Raw genomic sequence first — 21,773 nt, forward strand, 5'->3', positions numbered from 1 at the left:
ATTCATTGCATAAAATTGCTGTAGATGATAATGGGTTTGCTGTCTAGAGCTAAGATAGAACTGGATTCTACATCAGATTTCTTATTGTCAGACCCTAGGTACTTGACTCATCCTCTATCTTGATGAAATTTGCAGTGCTATATTTATTGTATGGCTTTACGTTTCGATTTTAGTATTTGAACAAACTTTAATGCTCAAGATTGCACGTAGTAGGTGCTCCATAAACCCTTATTTAAGAATCTGGGACTACCTGGACGTACTTCTGCAGTATGCTGGCAGTATGGTTTCTCTTCAGGCCAAAGTGGAATTTTACTTGATGGTTTTTTTAAACAAAAGTTTTAAGATAAACTTTTTGTGTGTGTGGAAGTTTAGAAATAACACTTAGAGCTACTATTTCTACAGATTTTCAAGTTTATAACTTTAAGTTTCTAGCTTCTGGTATTAAATATCCCCATAGTTTTCCTGCTCAGTAAGAGGCCCCTCAGAGCAGTATGTACCTTATTAGCCACAATTAAAAGTTCTTAGGACTTCATCTTTTCTTCGTCACTCTACCAATCATTGGCGCTTTCTCTTGAAACGAAAAGACTTTAAAACAAACAAAACAAAACAAAACCAAAAAAAACGGAAAACCCTGTTCTTGAAGTTGGCAAAATTAAAGGTGTGCTATAGTGGTGACCTGGCACATTGTAACTGAAATGAGAAAGGAGGCGAATGACTTCCACAGAGGTCGGTGGAGGAAGAGGCTCTCTAGGAAATTCCATGGTCAAGAGGTTTGTATGCAGAATGTGTGGGCTGATGAAACGCCGGGCGGCTCCTTGGTGGGAGGCGCACTTCATCTGGGATGCAGGCTGAGGCATCCTGACGAGACCACTTCCACCTGCTGGAGGAGGGGCTGGGGCGGAGCTAAGATGCGGAGGAAGGTGACGCACGAGCTCTCCAGTTCGCCCGCTCCAGGCCTGACCCCACCGAGGCCCGTACCGCAGTAGGATCCTCGGGCTGCCGCTCGGTGAGTACAGCTTTGATGTCGCCTCGGCCGCCTGCCGCCAGCCCGAGATTTGGTATCATCGCCAGTGGGGGAGGGCGTACTGCTAAAATCCTTGAGATGGAGGCTGGGGTCAAAGGATGGGTGGGGGATTCGAATGTTTGGCTGTCCGTAAGGGGAAGGGAGTACCGAGGGAGACTGGGTAGTTCGCCAAATCAGAGCGGCGTTGGCTAGCGTGGAGGTCAAACAGACCTCCTGCATTCAGAGTGGACAAGGGAAAGATGGAGATGGAGAGCCCCGCGCCTGCCTCCAGCCTTTTCCATCACAACTGTAGATTTTGCTGTTAAACAGCTACTGAGCTCTTTGGAGAGCGAGGTTTTATATCTAGCGGCTAGAAAGGGCCTTTGCAGAAAAAGAAATGGCGGAATATTTTTTTTCAGTAAAGGAAATCCACGATTTTGCCTCCCACCTCTCCGTTCCCCATCCCCAGCAGAAGAATGATTAAAAGGAGGGTTTGCGCTGGGCGCGGTGGCTTACGCCTGTATCCCAGCTCTTTGGGAGGCTGAGGCGGGTGGATCACCTGAGGTCAGGAGTTCGAGATCAGCCTGACCAGCATGGTGAAACCCTGTCTCTATTAAAAATACAAAGAGTAGCGGGGGGTGTTTGCGGACGCCTATAATCCCAGCTACTCGGGAGGCTGAGGCAGGAGAATCGTTTGAACCTGGGAGGCGGAGGTTGCAGTGAGCCGAGGTCTTACCACTGCACTCGAGCCTGAGCGACAGAGCGGTACTCCATCTCAAGAAAAAAAAAAAAAAAAAAAAAAAAAGGAGGGTTTCCAAGGCTGCTGCCTGAAGAATCCGTCCAAATAGGTTAAGCAGCAAGGATAATGTTCCCTTGTTTTGCAGACATAACCATAGAAGCCAACATTTAGGACAGGTTGACCCTCCCACCCCCAGGCTAGTTTTTTCCCTCTCCGCACTGCCTGCCCAGATTCTAACCTCCATAGCAATATAGGGGCTCGTACTGTGCCTGGCACTCTTACCAGGTATTTGCACACATCCTCCCAACAACCCTGTAAGGTAAATGCTTTTATTATCCCCGTTTTGCAGAGAAGGAAACTGAGGGACTTGCCCACGATCACTGAGCATGTTGCTAAGCAAACATACCTCAATCTGCCCCAGTAGATTGCAGGGTGGGATCTAAGCAACGTACATTTTCATTCCTTTCAGGATCTCAAACGTGCTGGATGTCTGCTAAGCTAAAATGTTTTCCTGTCATCACTCGCAATCTTCCTCTGCTGCTTTACCATTTGTGTCTTCCTGACTCCCTCCTGTTAGCCTTTTCTTCCCTGAGACTGGGAAAACTCAAGATGCCACTATCTGTTTCTCAAAATTGAAGCAAGTTTTGGTCTATTTGTTTTAATAAGAGAGGGAGAGGGTGGTGAAGTTAGGAGTAATGCAGAACTTTCAGGGAACTACAAGGAGGATAAACATTTTGAGTGAGAACCACCATTCCAGCCTAGCTTTTCTAAGAAACAAACAGAGGGAATTGGATACCCACAACTGTTTTGTTTCATACCTTTCTGCAATAATGTCCTGCCTAGCATGGAGACTTAAGACAAAAGCAACCCTCTAAGGATTTTTTATTACAGTCTCCTTCTGGGGGGTCTTTGAACCACAACCTGGAGTGGTTGCATCATCATAATTGTATTACCACAACTGCCAATTGTAGCCAATTAGTATACATTTGGTCCTTAATCTGCAGGTTAAAAATGGTCTCCAGGATGGTCCTTACCATGCTATCTGGCCTACTGTTTTTGCTGGGATCTGGATGGACGCCAACATTTGCTTACAGCCCCCGGACCCCTGACAGGGTCTCAGAAACAGATATCCAGAGGCTGCTTCATGGCGTTATGGAGCAACTGGGCATTGCCAGGCCCCGCGTGGAATATCCAGCTCATCAGGCCATGAATCTCGTGGGCCCACAGAGCATCGAAGGTATTTACTGTGTTCTGATGGTTTGAAGTTTGTGTTGGCATTTTAAATAATATATTTGCACACTTCTCACAACAACCTTATAAGTAGATGCTTTTATTATCCCATTTTTCAGAGAAGGAAGCTAATTTTTAAGAAACTCTACTTTCTCATGGGTTTCCTTTTCTTCTTCTACACAGTTTCTACATAATTACAAATGCACACTCACATGAGAATATGAGTCCTGTGAGAGCAGAGACCTTATCTATCTGATACACAGCTGTAGCCCTAGTACCTAGCACAATGTCTGTTACATAATAGGTGCTCAATTAATGTTTGTTGAATGAATGAAGGAGCATCTAGTGTTATTGCTAAAGAAAGATTAGAACTCAGACCTGATGTTTTCTCCACACGGCTGATCTTAGGGAAATTGTGTCATTAGGTAGCTGCTTTCTGAGTTAATGCCAGCCAGTACTTGAAAAAGAGATTCAACATGTAGAACCTACAGGATCTGACTTGATTCCTACAAATCACTCCAGTATACCCAGGAGGAGCCAAAAGAGGTGTTGACATTAAGAGAGTATGCTGAAAGCTTTTGAAAATATTTTAAAATCTAACAATTTTATTAAATAATAAATTAAGAATAATTAAATTCTTTTAAGGTGGCAAGACCATTTCCCCCCAGAAGTTTTCCAGGTTTCTGGTTGTGGTCATAACACTTATATTAAAAAGCAGTACTTCATTGGTTTGTGGTTTAATGATTTGTTTCTAAAGAGAATTTAGCTCCTATACACTGGTGGTGCTGCATTATTTCCATGCCTTGCTTTTTATCCTCTGATTCTGAATGATCTCCTTCACTAAGGCAGAATCCTAAAGAAGCGGCATGGTTAACTTAAGTGAAATGCAAGGGAGCGTTTCCTTGAAGTTCAGGGATTTGCCATGCAGTGGGTCCGAAGGAAAATGAGATTTTTATCTCCAAAAACATACCAAGCAAATGCTCTTTGTTCCCTGCAGATTGATTATGCATTATTTTGCCTGAGTCTGTGATTTTCTAAAAATGCTGTCTGCCCCAGGGTTCTGTGAATGCCAGGAATATTGTTAATATGTAATTCTCATTTTTATCTTGTTACCCATAGAATTAAGCCATTGAGTAAAACTAATTCTGTGAGATTATGGTTTGTTTAGGTTGACATTTGATTTCAAAAGTGGATTAACATAAATTAGTTGAATCAGGAAGCATGCAAACCTGGCACATGGCTTGAATTAGAACAAATCTGACAGAGCTTCCTGTCATCCCTTTTGGGGAGAATCTCAATTCTTCTCAGCATCTGTCACCTGTTGCTTCAAACACACCTATCTATTTCAGGCCAGCTCTTTTGAGATAAACAATAAATATCTACCTTTTTAAGGCAGGAAGTGCTTGATTATTCACCTAAGCTGTTGTCATGGAGAAGGCTCTCCGAGTGTCCACTAATACCTGAGGCCTGATCGGTTGTGCTAGAAAAGAAACAGCCACTCCTGGGGCATCCAAAGCCTGTGTTTATCCGGAGACTCCATTCTCTCAGTATCCAAGAATCTACTACCCATGATATATTAGGCAGTAGGCAGGAGCTGGTATAGCTTTGCCCTAAAGATTCATGGTCTGAGGGTGGAGAGGAAAGTAGGGATACACATCAAAAGTTTCGACGGTATATCCATGGCAAGTGTTTTGATAGGTGTACACACAAGCTGCTACCATGAAGCAAAGAGAAGGGGTAATTTAATCTGCTCAGGAGTGGATGGGATGGCTATAAGGGAATGCTGCCTTGAAGAAGCTACATTTGACCTGGGTATTGAAGATTGAGTAAGAATTCATCAGAGAACTCTGGAGGTCCATAGTAAAGGCATGGAGGTACAACTATTATGGAGGTACATAGTTCATCAGAGAACTATGGAGGTACAACTATTATGTACCCACAAAATCTAAAAGAAAATAAAAGGCATAGAGATATAAAAGATCACGGATTAGGGCAGTTCAGAATTTAAAACTCTGTTTCCCTTATTACCCTGGAAATAATGTGCTAACATAGCAAGCTTAAGTCTCCCCTATCTGTCTGTGGAAGGGATGAATACTGACTTGAATCTTAGTTTTCTATTACTGTGTAACAAATTACCACAAACTGAGCAGTCTGACATGGCACTCATTTATTTTTTTGAGTTTTCCACTGCTCTGGAGTTTCGTGTGGGTTGGAGTTCAGGTGCTGACCAGAAACAGCTTGGGTCCTCTTCCAAGCTTGTTAAGGCTGCCGGCAGAATTCCCTTTGAATTCTATTGGGGGACTGAATTCCCGTTCTCTTGCTGGCTATTGGCCAACCAAGGCCCCCCTCAGCTCTTAGAGGCTGCCTCAGGTTGTAAGCCTTCTCATAGCCAGAAGGAGAGTATCTCTCTAGTCTTCTGCTGATAATATGATCTCTTTAGCCTTCTGATTATATATCATATGAGTGACTATCCCATGACCGTTTTCGTGTAACAAGGGACTGATACCTCATTATACTCCCAGCAGGTAGGAATCTTGGGAGTCATCCTAGAATTGTCCACTATAGCTAGGATGAAAACTAACAGAATAGTCCAAAGATGGTTGGGGCAAAAGCGACAAAATAAGAAGCCCAGGTTTTTCTCAGTCTGGGACCTTGGCATTTAATTTGTTGTGTGGTCTGATCATTTATTCATGTGAGTGAGTGATTGTTTCACATCATCCATTGATTTCCACTGTCTTTGCTCACACTCCCTCATGCTAATTCCCTCTGACAGACTCATGGAGTATCTTCCATACACTTCCAACATTGATTTTAGGATTTTATGATGAAGAACCAAGTTGGAAAAGTTTATTTTTAATTGTTACAGAAAGAATATACCTACTATAGTATCATATTGTATGGTAATGCTGTATTCTGGTGTGAATTTCAACATAGATTTAACATGGTGATTATGAGCACAAACTATTGCCAAAGACACCTGAATTTGAATGCCAGCTTCATACTGTATTTTGTTGTGAATTTCAACACTCATTAACATGGGGATTATGAGCACAAACCATTGCCAGAGACACCCAAATTCAAATGCCAGTTTCATTCATTACTGATGTGACCTTGGGCAAATTGCTTAACTCCTACAAGCTTCTGTTCAGCTTAGGGGTAGGATTTAAATTCACTTACCTGTAAGCAGGTACTCTTCCAGTCCAGAGAAGCAAAAACAAAGTTTGAGCATGGGTAACTGCACTCCCATGAAGTCATTTCTAAAAGAATCATCATCATCACTTTAGGTAATTACTGGACGTTAAGTTCGTTGCAGGCTGAGTTGTTCACTACCCAACACATGGTACTTAGAAGACAAAGATCTGTCTTATTTTGTCTTCAATAAATTAATCATATCATCAATGGATTTTAACAAATGTATATGTTTGCTCTCAAATATAGAATTCTAAATTGGCCTTTTCATATAGGAATATAGTATCAGTATAAATTACTGTTAGGTCAGTGAGGTATCATATAGCCCATGAAAAAAGATTTTCTTCTTTGATTCCATATCTCTTCTCGTTACTGTACCATTTTTCTGCTGCCTTTTGCAGCAACGTTTCCTCACATGCTGATTGTCCTTCTTCACCTCTCATTCTCTCCTGGTCCCCTGTAGCCTACTGTTCTCGCCACTCATTCCTCAAACCCACTAGTATTTACTGAGTGCCAGGTGCCGTTTTAGGTCCTGAGGAAATAAACGTGAAATCAAAGTAGCAGGCGAGGAACCACAGTCCTTAAATAAACAAATTTCCTTTTTTTCTTCACCCATTTCTTAGTTTCATTTGCAGGTTTCTCTGGCTCCTCTAAAGAGGCCTTTAAATGTTAAGTTCTCCACGGCTCAGTGCTGGGTCCACTTCTCTTATTTCCCTCAATTCTCTATCTACTTGATCGCAGTCATTCTCTTGACTCTCAATCCATTTTTTTTGGCTGGTGACTCCAGTGTTTGTATTCCAGCCCATGTTGAGAAATGCTGAGTATATGATACAATACATTGTTTGCTAAGAAGAACGATAGCAAGGAAAACCTGGTTGCCCCCCCCTCCTCACGCCATGTGGAAAACTGCTTGGGGCATTCTAAAGTAGCAGACAGTAAATGTATATCAGACACAGGTTAAAACAATTCTTTAAGCGCGGGATATGTGATTCTGCCCCCGAGGCTCCCTCGTGGAGAATTCTTTCTGGTTTGTCCTTGATCAGTGGTGAGCAGGCACAGCTGCCTACCTAGTTTATCTTGGTTCTATGAGAAAACACAGGACACCCGCTGTTAATAATAATCACCTGTTCAGAGAGAATAAATACGTGGGTCAGAGACTGCGTGAGGCCCTCGGCCCGAAAGGCTGTTGGTCTTTGAGGCTCTGAGCTCCGAAGCCTGTTGGTCCCTGGATAGTCCCTCTTTGCTGTTCTATCTGGGTGTCTGCTTTTTAATGCCTTCAGTGCCGCGTGGGTGGGGGGGTCTCTATGGCTGAGCTGGTCTCAGTAAGCCCACACTTCTTTCTTGTATATCCAGAGGCTTAAACTAATTGCTAATTGCCAGGTCTCAATCCTCATTTCTCTAATACCACCTTCCCCAACCTGTTAATGTTCGTCTTTTCCATCTAAATAGTGCCGCTGCTTAGCCATATAGGCACACTAAATACTTAGAATAATCCTTGATTTTCTGCATCACACTTCATGCCTCAATTTTAAGTAATATGTTTCATTTATGTCTGTAAAATATGTGTGTAGTTTGCCTGTCTGCTTCTCCCTAGCACTGCTCCAGACACCCTGGTCCAAGATTCCATCGTGTCTGGCATGGAGTTTTGAAATCACTTCCTAACTCATCTCCCTGCCTCTATTCTCGATCTCTTTCCAATTGTTCTTCACTGGAAGGGCAGAGTTTAACTTCCAAAGTTTAAACCATGTTAGTGTCACCTCCATAGTTACAGTTCCACTGGTGGCTTCCCATTGCACCCTGAATAAAAATAACCCTTTTTGCCATGACCTGTGAGGGCCCACAGCTCCTGTCCATCATACTCCTCCTTTGTTCCTTGCGTCCTGGCTCTGAGTCACGCCGGCCTCTTCCCACCTCAAGGCTATCGACACAGGCTGTTCCTCCCACTCTTACTGCAGCTGTATCCTCCTGCTGAGGTCTGTTTCAAAGTCACCCACGCAGAGCCTGCCTGACTGCCCTGTCTGAGCAGCACTCTCCTCCATTCTCTGTTGCAGTGTTCCGCCCCCTCTTTTCTAAGCTCCTTGGCATTTTCTGTCATTTATAATCATGGTTTTCTTCTCTCTCCTCTGGCATTTAAGCTGCACCAGGCTGTATCTGTTTAATAACTGCGTTATATTCCAGGCACATAGTAAACATTCAGTAAATATTTCAGGAATTAATATACACTATTGGGGGAAATATATCTAATGGCAGTTAAGTATGTAAATCCTACTTTACCTCTGGATCTGTGAAGACTTTTTTCCTTTAAGTTCAAGGAAAATACTCCATTTCTATTCTGTGTTTTTAAAGATGTCTGCCTAGAAGTTCTTGTCATGAGCTCAGTGATAATGTGCTGAGCGAAAATGCCTGTTAACTAGAATTGACTGTTACTGTGATCACCATGGCGCAAGGTTTGCGCCCTGTGTACAGCACCGCCCAAGGGGCCGGAAGGACTTTTTGCAGTCCTGGGACTAAACCAGCAGAGGGCCAACTAGACAAGAAGTTTATTTTGGAAGACTCCTCAACTCTGGTAGCCAGCCTCCTGGTCATTAATAGCTCTAAGTGGTAGAAGCCTTTGCCAAAACATCCAGAGAGGACAGGGGGTTATGTTTAACTTCCCCATGGGCGCCTTAAAAACAGCTTGGTAAGGAGCATCTTTAAGATGTGTAAATTCTTAATCCAAAGCAAATAAAAACACAAAGACAAGCAGGGACCTACCTGGCATTACGTGAAGAAAAGAGTGTTGATGGCATACAACTGGGGTTGAGCCATAGCCATACTATTTTCTAGCTGTGTGTAATCTCGGCAACTTTCTAAGCCTAGTTTTCTCAAATAAAATGGGCTTCTCTGGTTCGAGTTGGTGTTTGAAAAATAAAAATAAAATGGGATTCCAGCCCACTCTTAGATGTAATCAGTGGATGCCAGTTAGTAACTGAATTACAGGCCTTCCTCCTCTCACTTTGTGGATTATTGACAACGTGTTTCAATCTTCAGCAGCTTGCCCCGATCTTATTTTTGATTACTCATCAGTTAGCAATACAGTTCAGACATGCTTCAGTGAGCCCCGTATTTCGGCAGTAACCGTCTTCTCCCAGAGCCCAGAGTTGCTCACTGGTCTCCAAGACAGCTAAATGGCTACTGTGTTGCATTATCCCCAGAAACAAGTGAAGCCACCAGCTGTGGCTCGTCCAAGGGACCGATTCAGAGAACCACAGGCCGTGACAGGGGAGCTCTTGGGAGTCAGAACTGGTTGTGCCAGCTGACACTGATAATGGCCTTGGATGAATCCAACCAGAAAATGTGCTTTCATTTTCAGAACATTAACAGCCCCAGGTAAAAGATGGGCTGCTCAGTGCCAGCTGTTCATTTTCCCCACAGTGCTAGGCCACCAGCCATCTAGTACTGTGATAACACCAGATATCTAGCCATTGAGATAGAAATGTATCAACATTAGCATTTGATGGCTCTGAATAATTTTAAATCCATATTGCCAAACATTAAAATACCCAGGTTCTTTTTTATAACACTGTTGGACTTCAAATTTTTCACTTAGAAGTAGAGACCCAAGGTTATTTTCTTAGTAAATATAAAGTGGAGAAAGAGTCCTCTGGAAGATAGGCTGCTTGAAGAGGCAGATCCTAGGAGCTCTGGCCTTGGTAAAGGAGCTGCAGTACCTCGCTTTGCCACAGGGCGGCAACAGTTGCCTCCCCTTTGAGGATAGGAGGGTGAAGCAAACCTTGAAGAGTAGCGGACTCTGTTTCTGGCTAGTCTGTCTCTGCAGTGCCTCTGCTTTGCCACCGGGTGGCAACAGTTGTCTCCATTTGAGGATAGGCAGGTGAAGCAAACCTTGAAGAAAGAGTAGGGGATTCAAGTTTCTGGTTAGGTTCTCTCTGCAGTACCTCTGCTTTGCCACAGGGTGGCAACAGTTGCCTCCATTTGAGGCTATGCGGGTGAAGCAAACCTTGAAGAGTGAAGGACTCTGTTTCTGGCTAGTCTCTCTCTGCAGCTGCAGAAATTAGTGCAGCTGACTCTTGACTCATACAGCTTGATTAAAATCTGTTTCTAGGTTATCCCCTCCCTGGAGGAACCAATGAGAACCCTGGGTTTGGTTTGTAGGCCATCTTTGAATGACCTGGGCCCCCAGTTTGGCCCACGGCTTTGGGGTTGCATTTTGTCCACCTTGAACTTCAAGCCTTAAAGTCTCTGGATGATTTTGTTTTCTCTGTTGAGCAATTGTGTGGATAGTAATGAGAAATTTAAAAGAAACAGGGGAGGTTCTTTTTGGGAGGGGACAGGACAGGAAAGATGAACATGATGACATGTTTGTGTGTTTAAGGTGCCGTGGGTGTCCAGAAGGCACTTAGATGTATATGGCACAGGAGAGATGTCTGGGGAAGGGAAGGGTTTCAGAGTCATCCCCGTGTTAGTGGTGGATGATGCTGTAGAATGGATGGGATCACCCTGGGTGGGTATTGAGAACAACAGGGCACCTAAGACAAAGGCCAGATAAATGAAGAATCCACAAAGGAAACTGGGATAAATCAGGCAGAAAGGAGAAGAACCAGAAAGAGTGTAATGAAAACAAGGGGTAGCGGTCGCCATTGCTAGTATGAGCGGAGAGGTCACGTGAAATACTAAGAACCACTGAGTGTCAAGTGTTCACTGTGGGTAGCAACACAGAAGTTACTACTTTGCGGGGGCTTTGGGCAAAGCCGGCTCTGGGGAGTGGAGGGGGCCCACCCCACGCTGCAGTGCATTGAGGGGATAATGGCAAAGAAGGAAGAAGATAAAACGTGTAAATGTGTTTCCAGAATGTCAGGTAAAGGGGAGATGAATAATAGCTGTGGAAGGATTGGGGGAGGGGGAGTGACTTAGAGCTGAGGAAGGTTTCTTTGAAGGTGGTTGTTTTAGGATGTGAGAGGTTGAAACTGCTGAAGTGCTAATTGCCAAGAACCAGCAGAGAGGGAGAGTTGAAGGTGTGGGATGGGAGCAGGCAACTGAGGAGGTGGGAGAGGACCAGGACTGGAGCACAGCGAGATCTGGGTCTCAGGTCTTTGTTTCCTCCATGGGGAAAAAGGAAAGTGGCAAAGATGTGCTGGGGTACGGAGACGTCTGGCGGTTTTAGCCTCAGGTGTCTGCAAGCACTGTACTAATTCTCGTCACCTGTTCAATTAAGAATACAAGAATGGGCCGGGTGCGGTGGCTCAAGCCTGTAATCCCAGCACTTTGGGAGGCCGAGGCGGGTGGATCACGAGGTCGAAAGATCAAGACCATCCTGGTCAACATGGTGAAACCCCGTCTCTACTAAAAATACAAAAATTAGCTGGGCATGGTGGCAGGTGCCTGTAATCCCAGCTACTCGGGAGGCTGAGGCAGGAGAATTGCCTGAACCCAGGAGGCGGAGGTTGCGGTGAGCCGAGATCGCGCCATTGCACTCCAGCCTGGGTAACAAGAGCAAAACTCCGTCTCAAAAAAAAAAAAAAAAAAGAATGAAATGCAGTCTCCCAAATCTCTTTACCAGCCTATGCATTTCATACACCTTATTGATATGTCTTTTGATGTTTTAAAATTTTGGACACTTTTTAACTTTCATAATTCTATTAGTTATTCACTAATTGTGGCATAAACTTTTAATATTTACTTTTTATAAGTCCTAGATATCTTATAGATCCAAAGATCTAAACTGTTTCATCTTTGTCTATTTTATATCTTGCTTAATAGTAATTAATGTTTTAGTGAAGCATAAACCTAGAACAAAATAGAAAATAATCTTAATAGGGTGTTGGGGAATTTTATCTGAACATTTTATGTCTTTGAAACAGTACAATATAAAAAATTAGTACAGTATTGAATGCACAAAATGTGAAGTAATGTGAATCTTCCACAAATAACAATTTGTCAAGAATCACAATTTCAAAGTAGTAGGCTTAGTAATTCTAAATAATGATTAGCAAAATTTGTCACCATTCTCAATTAGGAATGTTCTTGAATTTTTATGAATTTGCAATCATATGACATCTTTAGTCCACTCCTTATATAAAATGTGACTATCTCAGAATGCCAAAGAGGGGCACAGAAAACCAGGTAACAACTCCTGAAATTGTTTACTGTATAGCAACTATTAATTGCTATGCCAGTTGTCTGTAGAAAAATGCTGTGAAATGTTCATTTCTATATGGTTTGGAGCCTGGGCAAGTCTGAGCCCCAGTATATTTTCCTGGAAGTCACTAGAACCAGATGTAAATCCTGAGTTCTCTACAGAAATAGAGAAATAGAACCAATGAAATGTGTATATAGAGGGAGGGATAGTTGAAGAGTTGGCTGATACCATTGTGGGGGCTGGCAAGTTGAAACTTTGTGAGACAGATGGGAGACTAGGGTAAGAGTTGATGATTTGAGTCTGAAGACAGTCCAGAAGCAGAATTCGTTCCTTTTCAGAGGACCTCCGTCTCTTCTCTTAAGGCCTTCAGCTGATTGAATGAAGTCCACCCACATTATGGAGAGCAATCTGCTTTTCTTAAAGTCCTCTCATTTAAATGACACTTACTTAGATACCTATTTTACAGCAAAATCTAGTGTTTGGTGTATGACTACACAACTGGGTACTATGTCCTAGGCAGGCTGGCAAATAATAGGGTGTTGGGGGATAAACTTAACACAGTTGTCATCAAGCCCCCATTTTCTAAGGAAAATTCTAATCCACATAAATGAAGTATTTTGCTTTTGAATCCCTCTTTATGGAATCTGGTTCTCAAATTGTCTTCATGCACAGTGTCATGCTTACCCTCACAAACACTTCCAGGAGGCAGAAAAGGAGGGTGAGTATTCCTTGCCCCCTTTTACAGATGTGGAAAAAGAAACTCAGAGAAGTGACTTACCAAGGATACAGCTTGTCCTATGGTCTGTTCAGGCTGCTGTAACAAAAATTCCATAGACTAGGTGGCTGAAATAACAGACGTTTATTTCTCACAGTTCTGGAGGCTGGGAAGTCCAAACCAAGGTGCTGGCAGATTCTGTGCCTGGGGAGAGACTGCTTCCTGATTCATAGATAGCTGTCTTTCACCATGTGCTCACATGGCAGAAGAGACGAGAGAGCTCTCTGGGGCCTCTTCTATTACCATCACCTTGGGGATTAGGCTTCCAAGTGTAAATTTTAGGAGGGACACAAAATAATAGCACAGCTAGTATCTGTGGGATCAGAACCTGAGCTGGACCCTGGCATTCTCTTCTGTCTGTCCAGCACATCACGCTGTTTCTTTAGCTAGTTGATCTAGTTGATTATAGGTACTGTACAGATTCAGAAAGGGTTAAATGTTGACCACATTGTGGTCAAGGTTTATCCTTAAGGATGATCCTCACTCCAGGGCTCATTGCTGATACTTCTTTGTATTTGCTTCTTTAGCCTTGTTGTAAATTGACATTTATGATGAGGAATAGCTTGCCTCCCTCACTAGACTGAGATTTGCAAACGCGCACACAGTGTCTGCCTTGCTTTTTGTGTCTGTAGTGCCCAGACACAGCCAGGCAAATAACACTCGCTAAATATTTGTTGAAACAACCTTGGCATATTTGCTCCCTTGAAACAACCATGGACCTCTGAGACACCGGCAAGTGGGGATTAGTGTTATTCCACTCAAGATTATCCAGCCTCACAACATGTAAATATATCTGGAGCATTTTGGTAATAATAACCTAAACGTCATTGGCTTTTCTCATACTTTGTCCCTTAGGACTGCAACTTCCTGGAAAGTGCCCTAAACATTTCTGGAGATTATAGGGCATATGCCATGTATGATCCTGAGCATAATGGACTGGTCCACTTCCATGGGACAGTTAGGCATTTTCCCCTTTTCCTCCCCTTGTCCCCTTTAAGTCAGGCACCACCATGCCCTTCAGCCATGATTGTCTCCCATTATAGCTGGTGGGTGCCCCCAAGCGCTGCAGCCTCAGGGTGTCCTATTGTAGTGGGTGCTGACTTGGGAGGGCAATGGGAAATCCCCTCAGTGTATGCTGTGGTTTGAATGTTTCCGTCCCCTCAAGCTCATATGTTGCCACCTAATCCTTAGTGCAATAGTATTAAAAGATAGAGTCTTTGGGAGTGAATAGGTCATGAGGGCTTCACCCTCACAAATAGGATCCATGCCTTTATTAAAGAGGCCAGAGGGAGCTTGTTTGCCTTTTCCCCCATGGGAGAACATAGTGAGAAGGAGCCATCTATGAGGAACAGGCCCTCACCAGACACAGAATCTGCAGGCACTTCGATCTTGGACTTCTCAGCCTCTACACTGTGAGCAATGAATTTCAGCTGTTTGCAGATCACTTGGCCTAAGGTACTTTTTTACAGTAGCCTGAATAGACCAAGACAGTGTGCCTCGACACCCCCAAATATTAGAGAGCTTTTAGGGAAACGGAGCTTTATTTTTCTGCCCCTCTGCCCACAACTATCTGTAGGATTCACGTGGAGGGGTTGGATGTGGAGGCAAAGCTAAACACTGGGAACCACGGGACTAAACAGTCCCTTCCTTCCCATTGACCACTAAGGCATTATTTATTGCCTGCCACCTCGGGGTTGGCAAGCCAGACCCCTCTTTATTTCCGTGTGAGCTTCCTTCAGGAGGTTTCTCAGTTCCTCATACAAATAGGCTTCTAGCAGATGTCCTCCCAGATGTATCTGTTCAAAACCCAGAGCGTTGAAGGTGGGACCCTGTTTCATGTCACCTGAGGCATGCCATCTGGAAAAAGGGGGAGGCAACAGGAAGTGTGCTGAGTTACCAGGGAAGCCAGAATCAACACTTTGCCACAGGTAATTGACAAAGTGGATCTGACATATGTAGGAAGTGGAATTGTGGTAACTAAATTTTATATATTTTATGGTTTGCAGAAATACTTTTCTATATTCTGTCTTATTTGATACAGCCTTTAGAAAGGTAAAAAAAAAAAAAAAAAAAAAAAGTTTAACATTGCCCACAATGGCGCAGCTTGAGCTTTACAAATTCAATATCCTGTTGGCAGGACAGCTGTGTTAGGTTTAAATGCTCCCCCTCAACCAGCTGCCTTCTGTCCTAGTAGTCTAGTACAATCCTGCGATACTTAGCTGAGAAACTGTAACGATGCTGGGAGTCGTGGTAAACCACACGTGGATTTGGGCGGATGGTGTTTCAGGGACGTGTAGCTTCTGGAAGCAAATTTTCTGACAAACTGCCCTCTTGGAACCAATTGGTGCAAATACCTTGGGCACCACAGTTCATAAAACAACAACAACAACAACAGCAAAACTGTTGAAGGCGGCTGGAAGGGTTTAGCAGACCACAGTTTCGTACCACAAATATAACTGAGCGTGCACTTTTGACCATGGTGTGCTGTGTGATGTCAGTAGAGGAAGGAGCACTGGCGGTGGGGGCTGGGTCGACGGGGTTTGTACAGCATAGCAGGAAGAGCACTCAGGCAGGGTGCCCTGGGGTTCCAGCACTCAGGCAGGGTGCCCTGGAGTTCGAGCCCTAGCTCAGACCAGCCATGTGGCACTGAACAAGCCCCTCCAGTCCTGCAAAGTTTAGCTTCCCAATCTAAAAATAGAGATAAATTGTCCAGTCTATCTCACACGGTTGATAGGGCAGTCAAATTAAATAATGTATATAAAAGTATTTTGGAAAGTATTAAATGGCACACAGGTGCAAAGCATCATTCTCATGGTCCGTAATTCTTTCATCCTCCTAGACATATTTCCAAGTGTAAGTGGCTTTGGGATTGGAAGATAGTCCTGTCTTTCTATCTTAGGTTCTCTGTGTCCTTCTCTTAACTGTGGCCTCAGAACACTGCCCCCAGTAGTTGCTTGTTAAACTTCGGCAGAATCGGTTTCCCGCCTGGCCATAAGTGCTCTGCACTGTGTTGGTGTTGACCTTAGGAATCCGAAACATGTGACTCTAGTGAGGATGGATGCTTTCTGAACACTCACAAATAGCAACGTTTTCCTACTCAAATTTGCTCTGTTCTCCTCTTGCCCTTGGGACTTTACAAATGTTGTATTCTGCCATGATAGAGGTTATAGAAGCAGGCTTAAAGTGAAGGAGACCATGATTCGGCTGCCAAGCCAAAAGTGAGACGTGTCCATGTGGATATAACAGTGGTCAGTGGAAGAAAGTTGTGCAGAATTGGAAAGCTTGTTCTCTGTGGTTTGAGAACACACTGTCCTCTTGCGAGGGCGTCTCTGGTAGCCCGTAATCAATACGTTTCCTTGAACCAAATAGCCTATCAAAATATTATCTAATACATTTCCACTTTTATTTACTCGAGTAATTATCGAGTGCTTACTACATGCCAGGAACTGTGGCCTTGATATGTTTCAAAACCCATAAACATGCTTCTAACTTATTTATATAGGATCTCCATCAGGCACGATCTTCTTTTAACCTTTCAGGAAAGGTTAAACTCTGACCAGAGGAATTCAGCATGTTTACAGAAAATCAGGAATGGAACAGAATTCGACTGCTTTCCCCTTCGCTTTCCCATTACCTGACAGCATGTTCCATTGGTACTTAAGTCTAGAGGCATCCAGAGGTGTAAGAATAACAAAACACAACAAAGATCAGGGTAACAAAGTGTTTTCATGCAGTCAGTGCCTCACCCCAGGGAGGAGGGCCGGCTAAAAGGATGTGATACAAACCGATATCCAGGGAACGGCAAAGAGGAGTAGCTGGCCCCGTCCATCATCTCTTACCATGACTCACAGCCCTTGCTTAAGGAACTTAAAGTCTAGGTGGGGAAAGGGGCATCAAACTTAAAATGCACAGCTGCAATGTACTAGATAGAAGCTGAGAACCCTGTATGTGGATCAGACAGACAGTCACCACTGGAGTTCAAGAGGGGGATAGGGCATTGGCTCCCAGAGAAGATGTCACAGATCAAACTTGAGCTGGACTGCCTTGAGGAGGGGTGGGATGGAGATGATACAGATTCAGCTTCAGGCAGGGAGAAAGGAAAAGAAGCCTACTTTTTAACCAGTGTGTGTTGAGTGGAAGTGGTTACGGGAAAGGGAGGGTTGCAGAGAAGGCTGCATGCATTTAAGGCTGTCTCCAAGTTTCTCTACTTGAAGAGCATCTGGGCGCAGGGGCACATGGTCTATATTGCTCAGGGCCCTAAGCTCACCTGGGAAGCTCCATCCTCCCTTCTGTACCTTGCCTATAGAATGTCCTGTAATACCTATCTATCCTTGCAGATAAAAAGGCTGCCCAAAATCTGGGGATACCCTCAAAGTCAGCAGGGGCGGTAGCAGTGGTTTTGGATAGGATGGTGGGTTGGCTATTTCCCTTTGTATTGGCCAAATACATGCACAGATGGCACCAGCACCATTGGGATCTCTGGAGATGGAGGTAGGTATTTCTTCAGTGACTCGGCACTTACAACTGTCAGAGAGATAATAAGAGAAATATGCCTCCTGCACTGCACAGCGTGTGCTGGATAATCTGTGAAATGATCTTTCCTTGAGGAGCGCCACCTTTTCCAGGTGATTGTTCACTAGGACATATTTGATTATAAGCTCCCAGAGTGTCAGACACAGACCTCTCATGGCAAGTTACACCACCCAGTGGGTGTCAGTGCAGTGAGTGGCAGGAGGAAAAGTTTCTGACCAAGACAGAGTGATACCTATTCAGGGCCAAAATGACCATGGTGATAGGCCTTGCCGGAGGCAATCTGTGGCAGGCTCCTGCCACTACTGGTCATTTCCCCCAGTGGCCTGTTCAAGTTTTTCTTTGCATGCAACAGAGATTATGGTTGAGGAAACAGCCATGCCAGGAGGCTAGCCTGCCCTGCAGAGGCCCAGGGGACCTTCCTGATGCCATTTTTCTGGTACGACAGCTCAGCAGGCCTGTGTCAACAAGCCCTGCACAGTTTGGACAAGATATGAGTGACTAACGTTTTCTTCCAGTGCAGCAGGAATGGATGGACCTGCTGGGAAGAGTCCCTTTGCTGTAAACTACCTAAGATGCCTGTCTCCTGAATTGCACTAGTGGATCTCTTCTCTGTATCTTGCTTGCTTTCCTTTAAAAAAAAAAAAAAGAAAGAAAGAAGAAAAAATCCTCAGCAGATGATGGGAGGGACTATTTGCTGAGTTTGTCCAGACCCTGAATAGCCCTTAGTCACTGAAGTGTGCAAAAACATGGCAACAATGCAGGTGCGATTGTCTGAAATGTTTGCAAAGGAAGGAGACAAAACAGCAGTTATTCTGACAGTAAATGATACGTAATACTAATATTGGAAGGATTTTTTTTTTTTTTTTTTTTTTTGCATGTGTGGTCAGCGAATAGAATTTTTGGCAGTCATCTATCATTTAACTGGGTCTGTATACAGCACACTGGAGCCTGGTAAGTGCCTCTGGGTTTTTTTAATAGTCAGAGTTTTGGTGCCTAGGGGTCTGGGCTGTGGACTGGCAAGACGTACCTGCTGGCAGGGAGTGGTCAGCTTGCTCCCAGCTTGCCAGATCCGTGGCTCTGACAAAAGAGTTATCAGTACCTCCAGACGTTCCTCCTGTAGCCTGCCTACCCACCCAGGTCATCTTCTGACCCTGCCCCAATAAGTCCATGCTCCCGGGCAGGTCAGATCACCTCCCCCACTCAGTTTGGACATCAAGGAGACTGTGTGAATGACCACCAGCTTCTCTGCAGTCTAGCTAAAGGAGCTGAGAGATAACTGACAGAATGGCCCACAGCTCTATCAGGTATCCAGCACTGTTCTGATGGAGAAGCAGTAAGAATGAACCTACCTTAGATCTATTAATAGAGCTCATTCCGCAGAGGAAGGAAATCCAGCAAATGCAGATGACTGCATGAGCCCAAGGTCATTCACATGTAGCTTTGGTGGGTAATGAGAGGCACACGTCATACCCATGTTCTTGTCCTTCGGGGGCCTGCACCCCTCTCGGGTCCTCTCCCGACTCAGCCCTTCTGACTGCAGGGCAGACCCCAAAAGGAGGTCAGCTTTTCACCTCGATTACCCCTACAACTTAAGACATTTGTCTCGATGAGTTTTTGGCAGTCAATATTGTAGAGCCAGTAGTTTAATTTTTTCATGGTATCAACCTGATATTAAAGCTCTAGAATCTGGGAAGAACACAGCAAAGCTTACTTGACTAACTCCACAATTATATTTGAAATGGATAATTGAGATATAATTGAAAGTGTAGAACATATTCTTTCTGTAATTGCAAAAGTTTGCTATAACTAGCAAAAGGAAATACCAAATTGAGTCATAGTGTTGTAGGAGAAGGAAGCAAATATTTATTTTGTATCTACTACGTGCCAGACACTTCATATGTTGTGAGTTTGCCCTCAGAAATCATATGCAGATGATTCTATTTTACAAGGAAAAGTTGAGTTTAGGGTGGGTGAGCAGCACGTCAAGATCGAACAACTAAGGCAGGCGTCCCCAAACTTTTTACACAGGGGGCCAGTTCACTGTCCCTCAGACCGTTGGAGGGCCGTCACATACTGTGCTCCTCTCACTGACCACCAATGAAAGAGGTGCCCCTTCCTGAAGTGCGGCGGGGGGCCAGATAAATGGCCTTAGGGGGCCGCATGCGGCCCGCGGGCTGTAGTTTGGGGACGCCTGAACTAAGGGGCCAAGGACCTGGGTTCAAATCAGGCCAGGGTTACACCCTCAGCATGATTTACATTTGAGTCAGATCATCCTTTGTGGTGGAGGCTGCATCCCTGGCCTCCACCCACTAGATGCCAGTAGCATTTTCCCCAGTTATGATAACAGAAAATGTCTGCATGAGCAGACATTGGTCAAACGTCCTCTGAGGATCAAAATCAGGCCCCTATGGAGCCCCATGGCTCTAGAGGCTTTATTTTTTCTGCCAGCACACACTTGGAGGGAAACTTCGGGGTACCTTTAAGGATGCTATATGGATTACTTATGTTTTGATATTTTTTTCTTAAGATGAAGATGATAAAAGCTGTTGTGGATCATTTAGAAAATAAAGATTGTTTATAATCTTACCACTTGGAGATATCTACTTTCAACATTTGGCTATGTTTTCTTCCAGTCTGTTTTCTATGCAGACATAGGTAGTTTTTAAAATCATACAGTAAATCTTTGATCTCTATTTTTATACTTAATATGATATCAAGAGCCTATTCCTATATGATAACAAATCAATGTCATTATTTTTAGTAGCTGTATTCTATTAAATGTTTATGCCTCAATTTACTCATCATTTTCCCAAATGTTGACCATTTAGAGTTCTTCCAGTTTATCCCATCATAAACATGGCTTCAATGAACATATTTTGCATGAATGTTTGTGTACAGTCTTGATAAATTCTCTGGGGTATATGTTTCTGTGAAAAGAATTGGGTCAAGCTCTACACCTATTGTTTAGGCTCTGTTTCTTACATACTGTCAGGTTGCTTTCTGTGAGAGTTGGATTTGCATGGCTGTGCTCTCTCACTCATTCGTGGGCGTCTTGTCTCACTTGTTAACTATGAGTATTACCTTTTTGTGCAAAAATGGCATCTCATTGTGTTTACTTGATTACCAATGAAACAGAAGGTCTCTTCCTATTTTATAGTTATTTGCTTTTCCTATTCTGAGATGTTTAATACAATGCATTGCTTCTTTGTTAGATCTAAGTTGTCTCTATCCACTTTAAGATTCGTTTCTTTGCATTTTCACACGTAGACTTAAAAGTACAGTTCTTTAAGCTGTTTAGCAGCGCAGAGGAAGATTGAGGCAAGAGTTTAGAGGAGAGATGAAAGGGAGTGCTGCCATATAAATTGGAGATTACCTCAACTAGAATTAACTGAGACCTGAAGTCGGAAGAAGAGGAAAGAATGGCGAGAGAGGATGTAGTGCGGAGGTGTCCCGACAGGATTTCCTGTGATGGCCACCAGGTGGTGCCATCCGCCCGGGACGATCTGATGGTCTCTGGTGCAGGGGAGCTGGAGTGCTGGGGCAAGTATTAAAGTGGTCACAAGTGAGGTGGTTGGAGTGCCATTCATACATGTAATTGGGCCTCTGTAATTAACCTGCCAATGATCATGAGTTGGTGCACGTGTCTTTGTGTGTGTAGCGCGGGGAGGAAAAGATTAGGGCTGTTAAATATATGTGTGTATATATATAAAATGTATATATGTATATATATATATATACATATATATGAATGACAGCTTATTGAGATATAATTTACATACTATATAATTCAACAGTTTAATGGTTTTTAGTATATTCACATAGTACAATCAATTTTAGATTTTTTTAAAATTGCCTCATAAAGAAACGCCATTCCCCTTAGCCATTCCCTGCGTCTCTGCCCCCTTACTCCTTCCCTCAGTCTCCTTTCCCCAGACCCTGGAAACCACTACTCTACTTTCTATGTCTGTGAATTTGCCTCTTCTGGATGTTTAATATAAACGGACTCATAGAATAAGTGGTCTTTTGTGACTGTCACTGCTTGTCCTAACCAATGCCACACCAGCTTGACTTTGTGGCACAAGGCATCAGGGTAGCCAGAAAGACTTACTGTTTTAAGTGATACAGCATTTCCAGTCTCATTAGGACAGAGAAAACTACCTAGAACAGT

General features: G+C 43.7%; 1 protein-coding gene across 2 annotated transcripts in view; it reads left to right on the forward strand.

Annotated features, from left to right (window-relative positions):
* The first annotated feature begins 822 nt into the window (after positions 1–822).
* SCG5 (secretogranin V) overlaps positions 823–21,773 on the forward strand; it is a 53,025-nt gene continuing 32,074 nt past the window's right edge. Inside the window, exons 1-2 of one of the 2 annotated variants that reach the window (XM_010346261.3) lie at positions 823–1,006; positions 2,747–2,979. In XM_010346261.3, the coding sequence (XP_010344563.1) occupies positions 2,754–2,979 (226 nt within the window). In that variant the 5' untranslated portion in view covers positions 823–1,006; positions 2,747–2,753. The remainder of the gene's footprint in view (positions 1,007–2,746; positions 2,980–21,773) is intronic. The other variant, XM_003935751.4, reaches the window with a different exon arrangement.

The sequence above is a fragment of the Saimiri boliviensis genome, chromosome 2 (assembly GCF_048565385.1).
Source record: "Saimiri boliviensis isolate mSaiBol1 chromosome 2, mSaiBol1.pri, whole genome shotgun sequence".
Lineage (NCBI taxonomy): Eukaryota > Metazoa > Chordata > Mammalia > Primates > Cebidae > Saimiri > Saimiri boliviensis.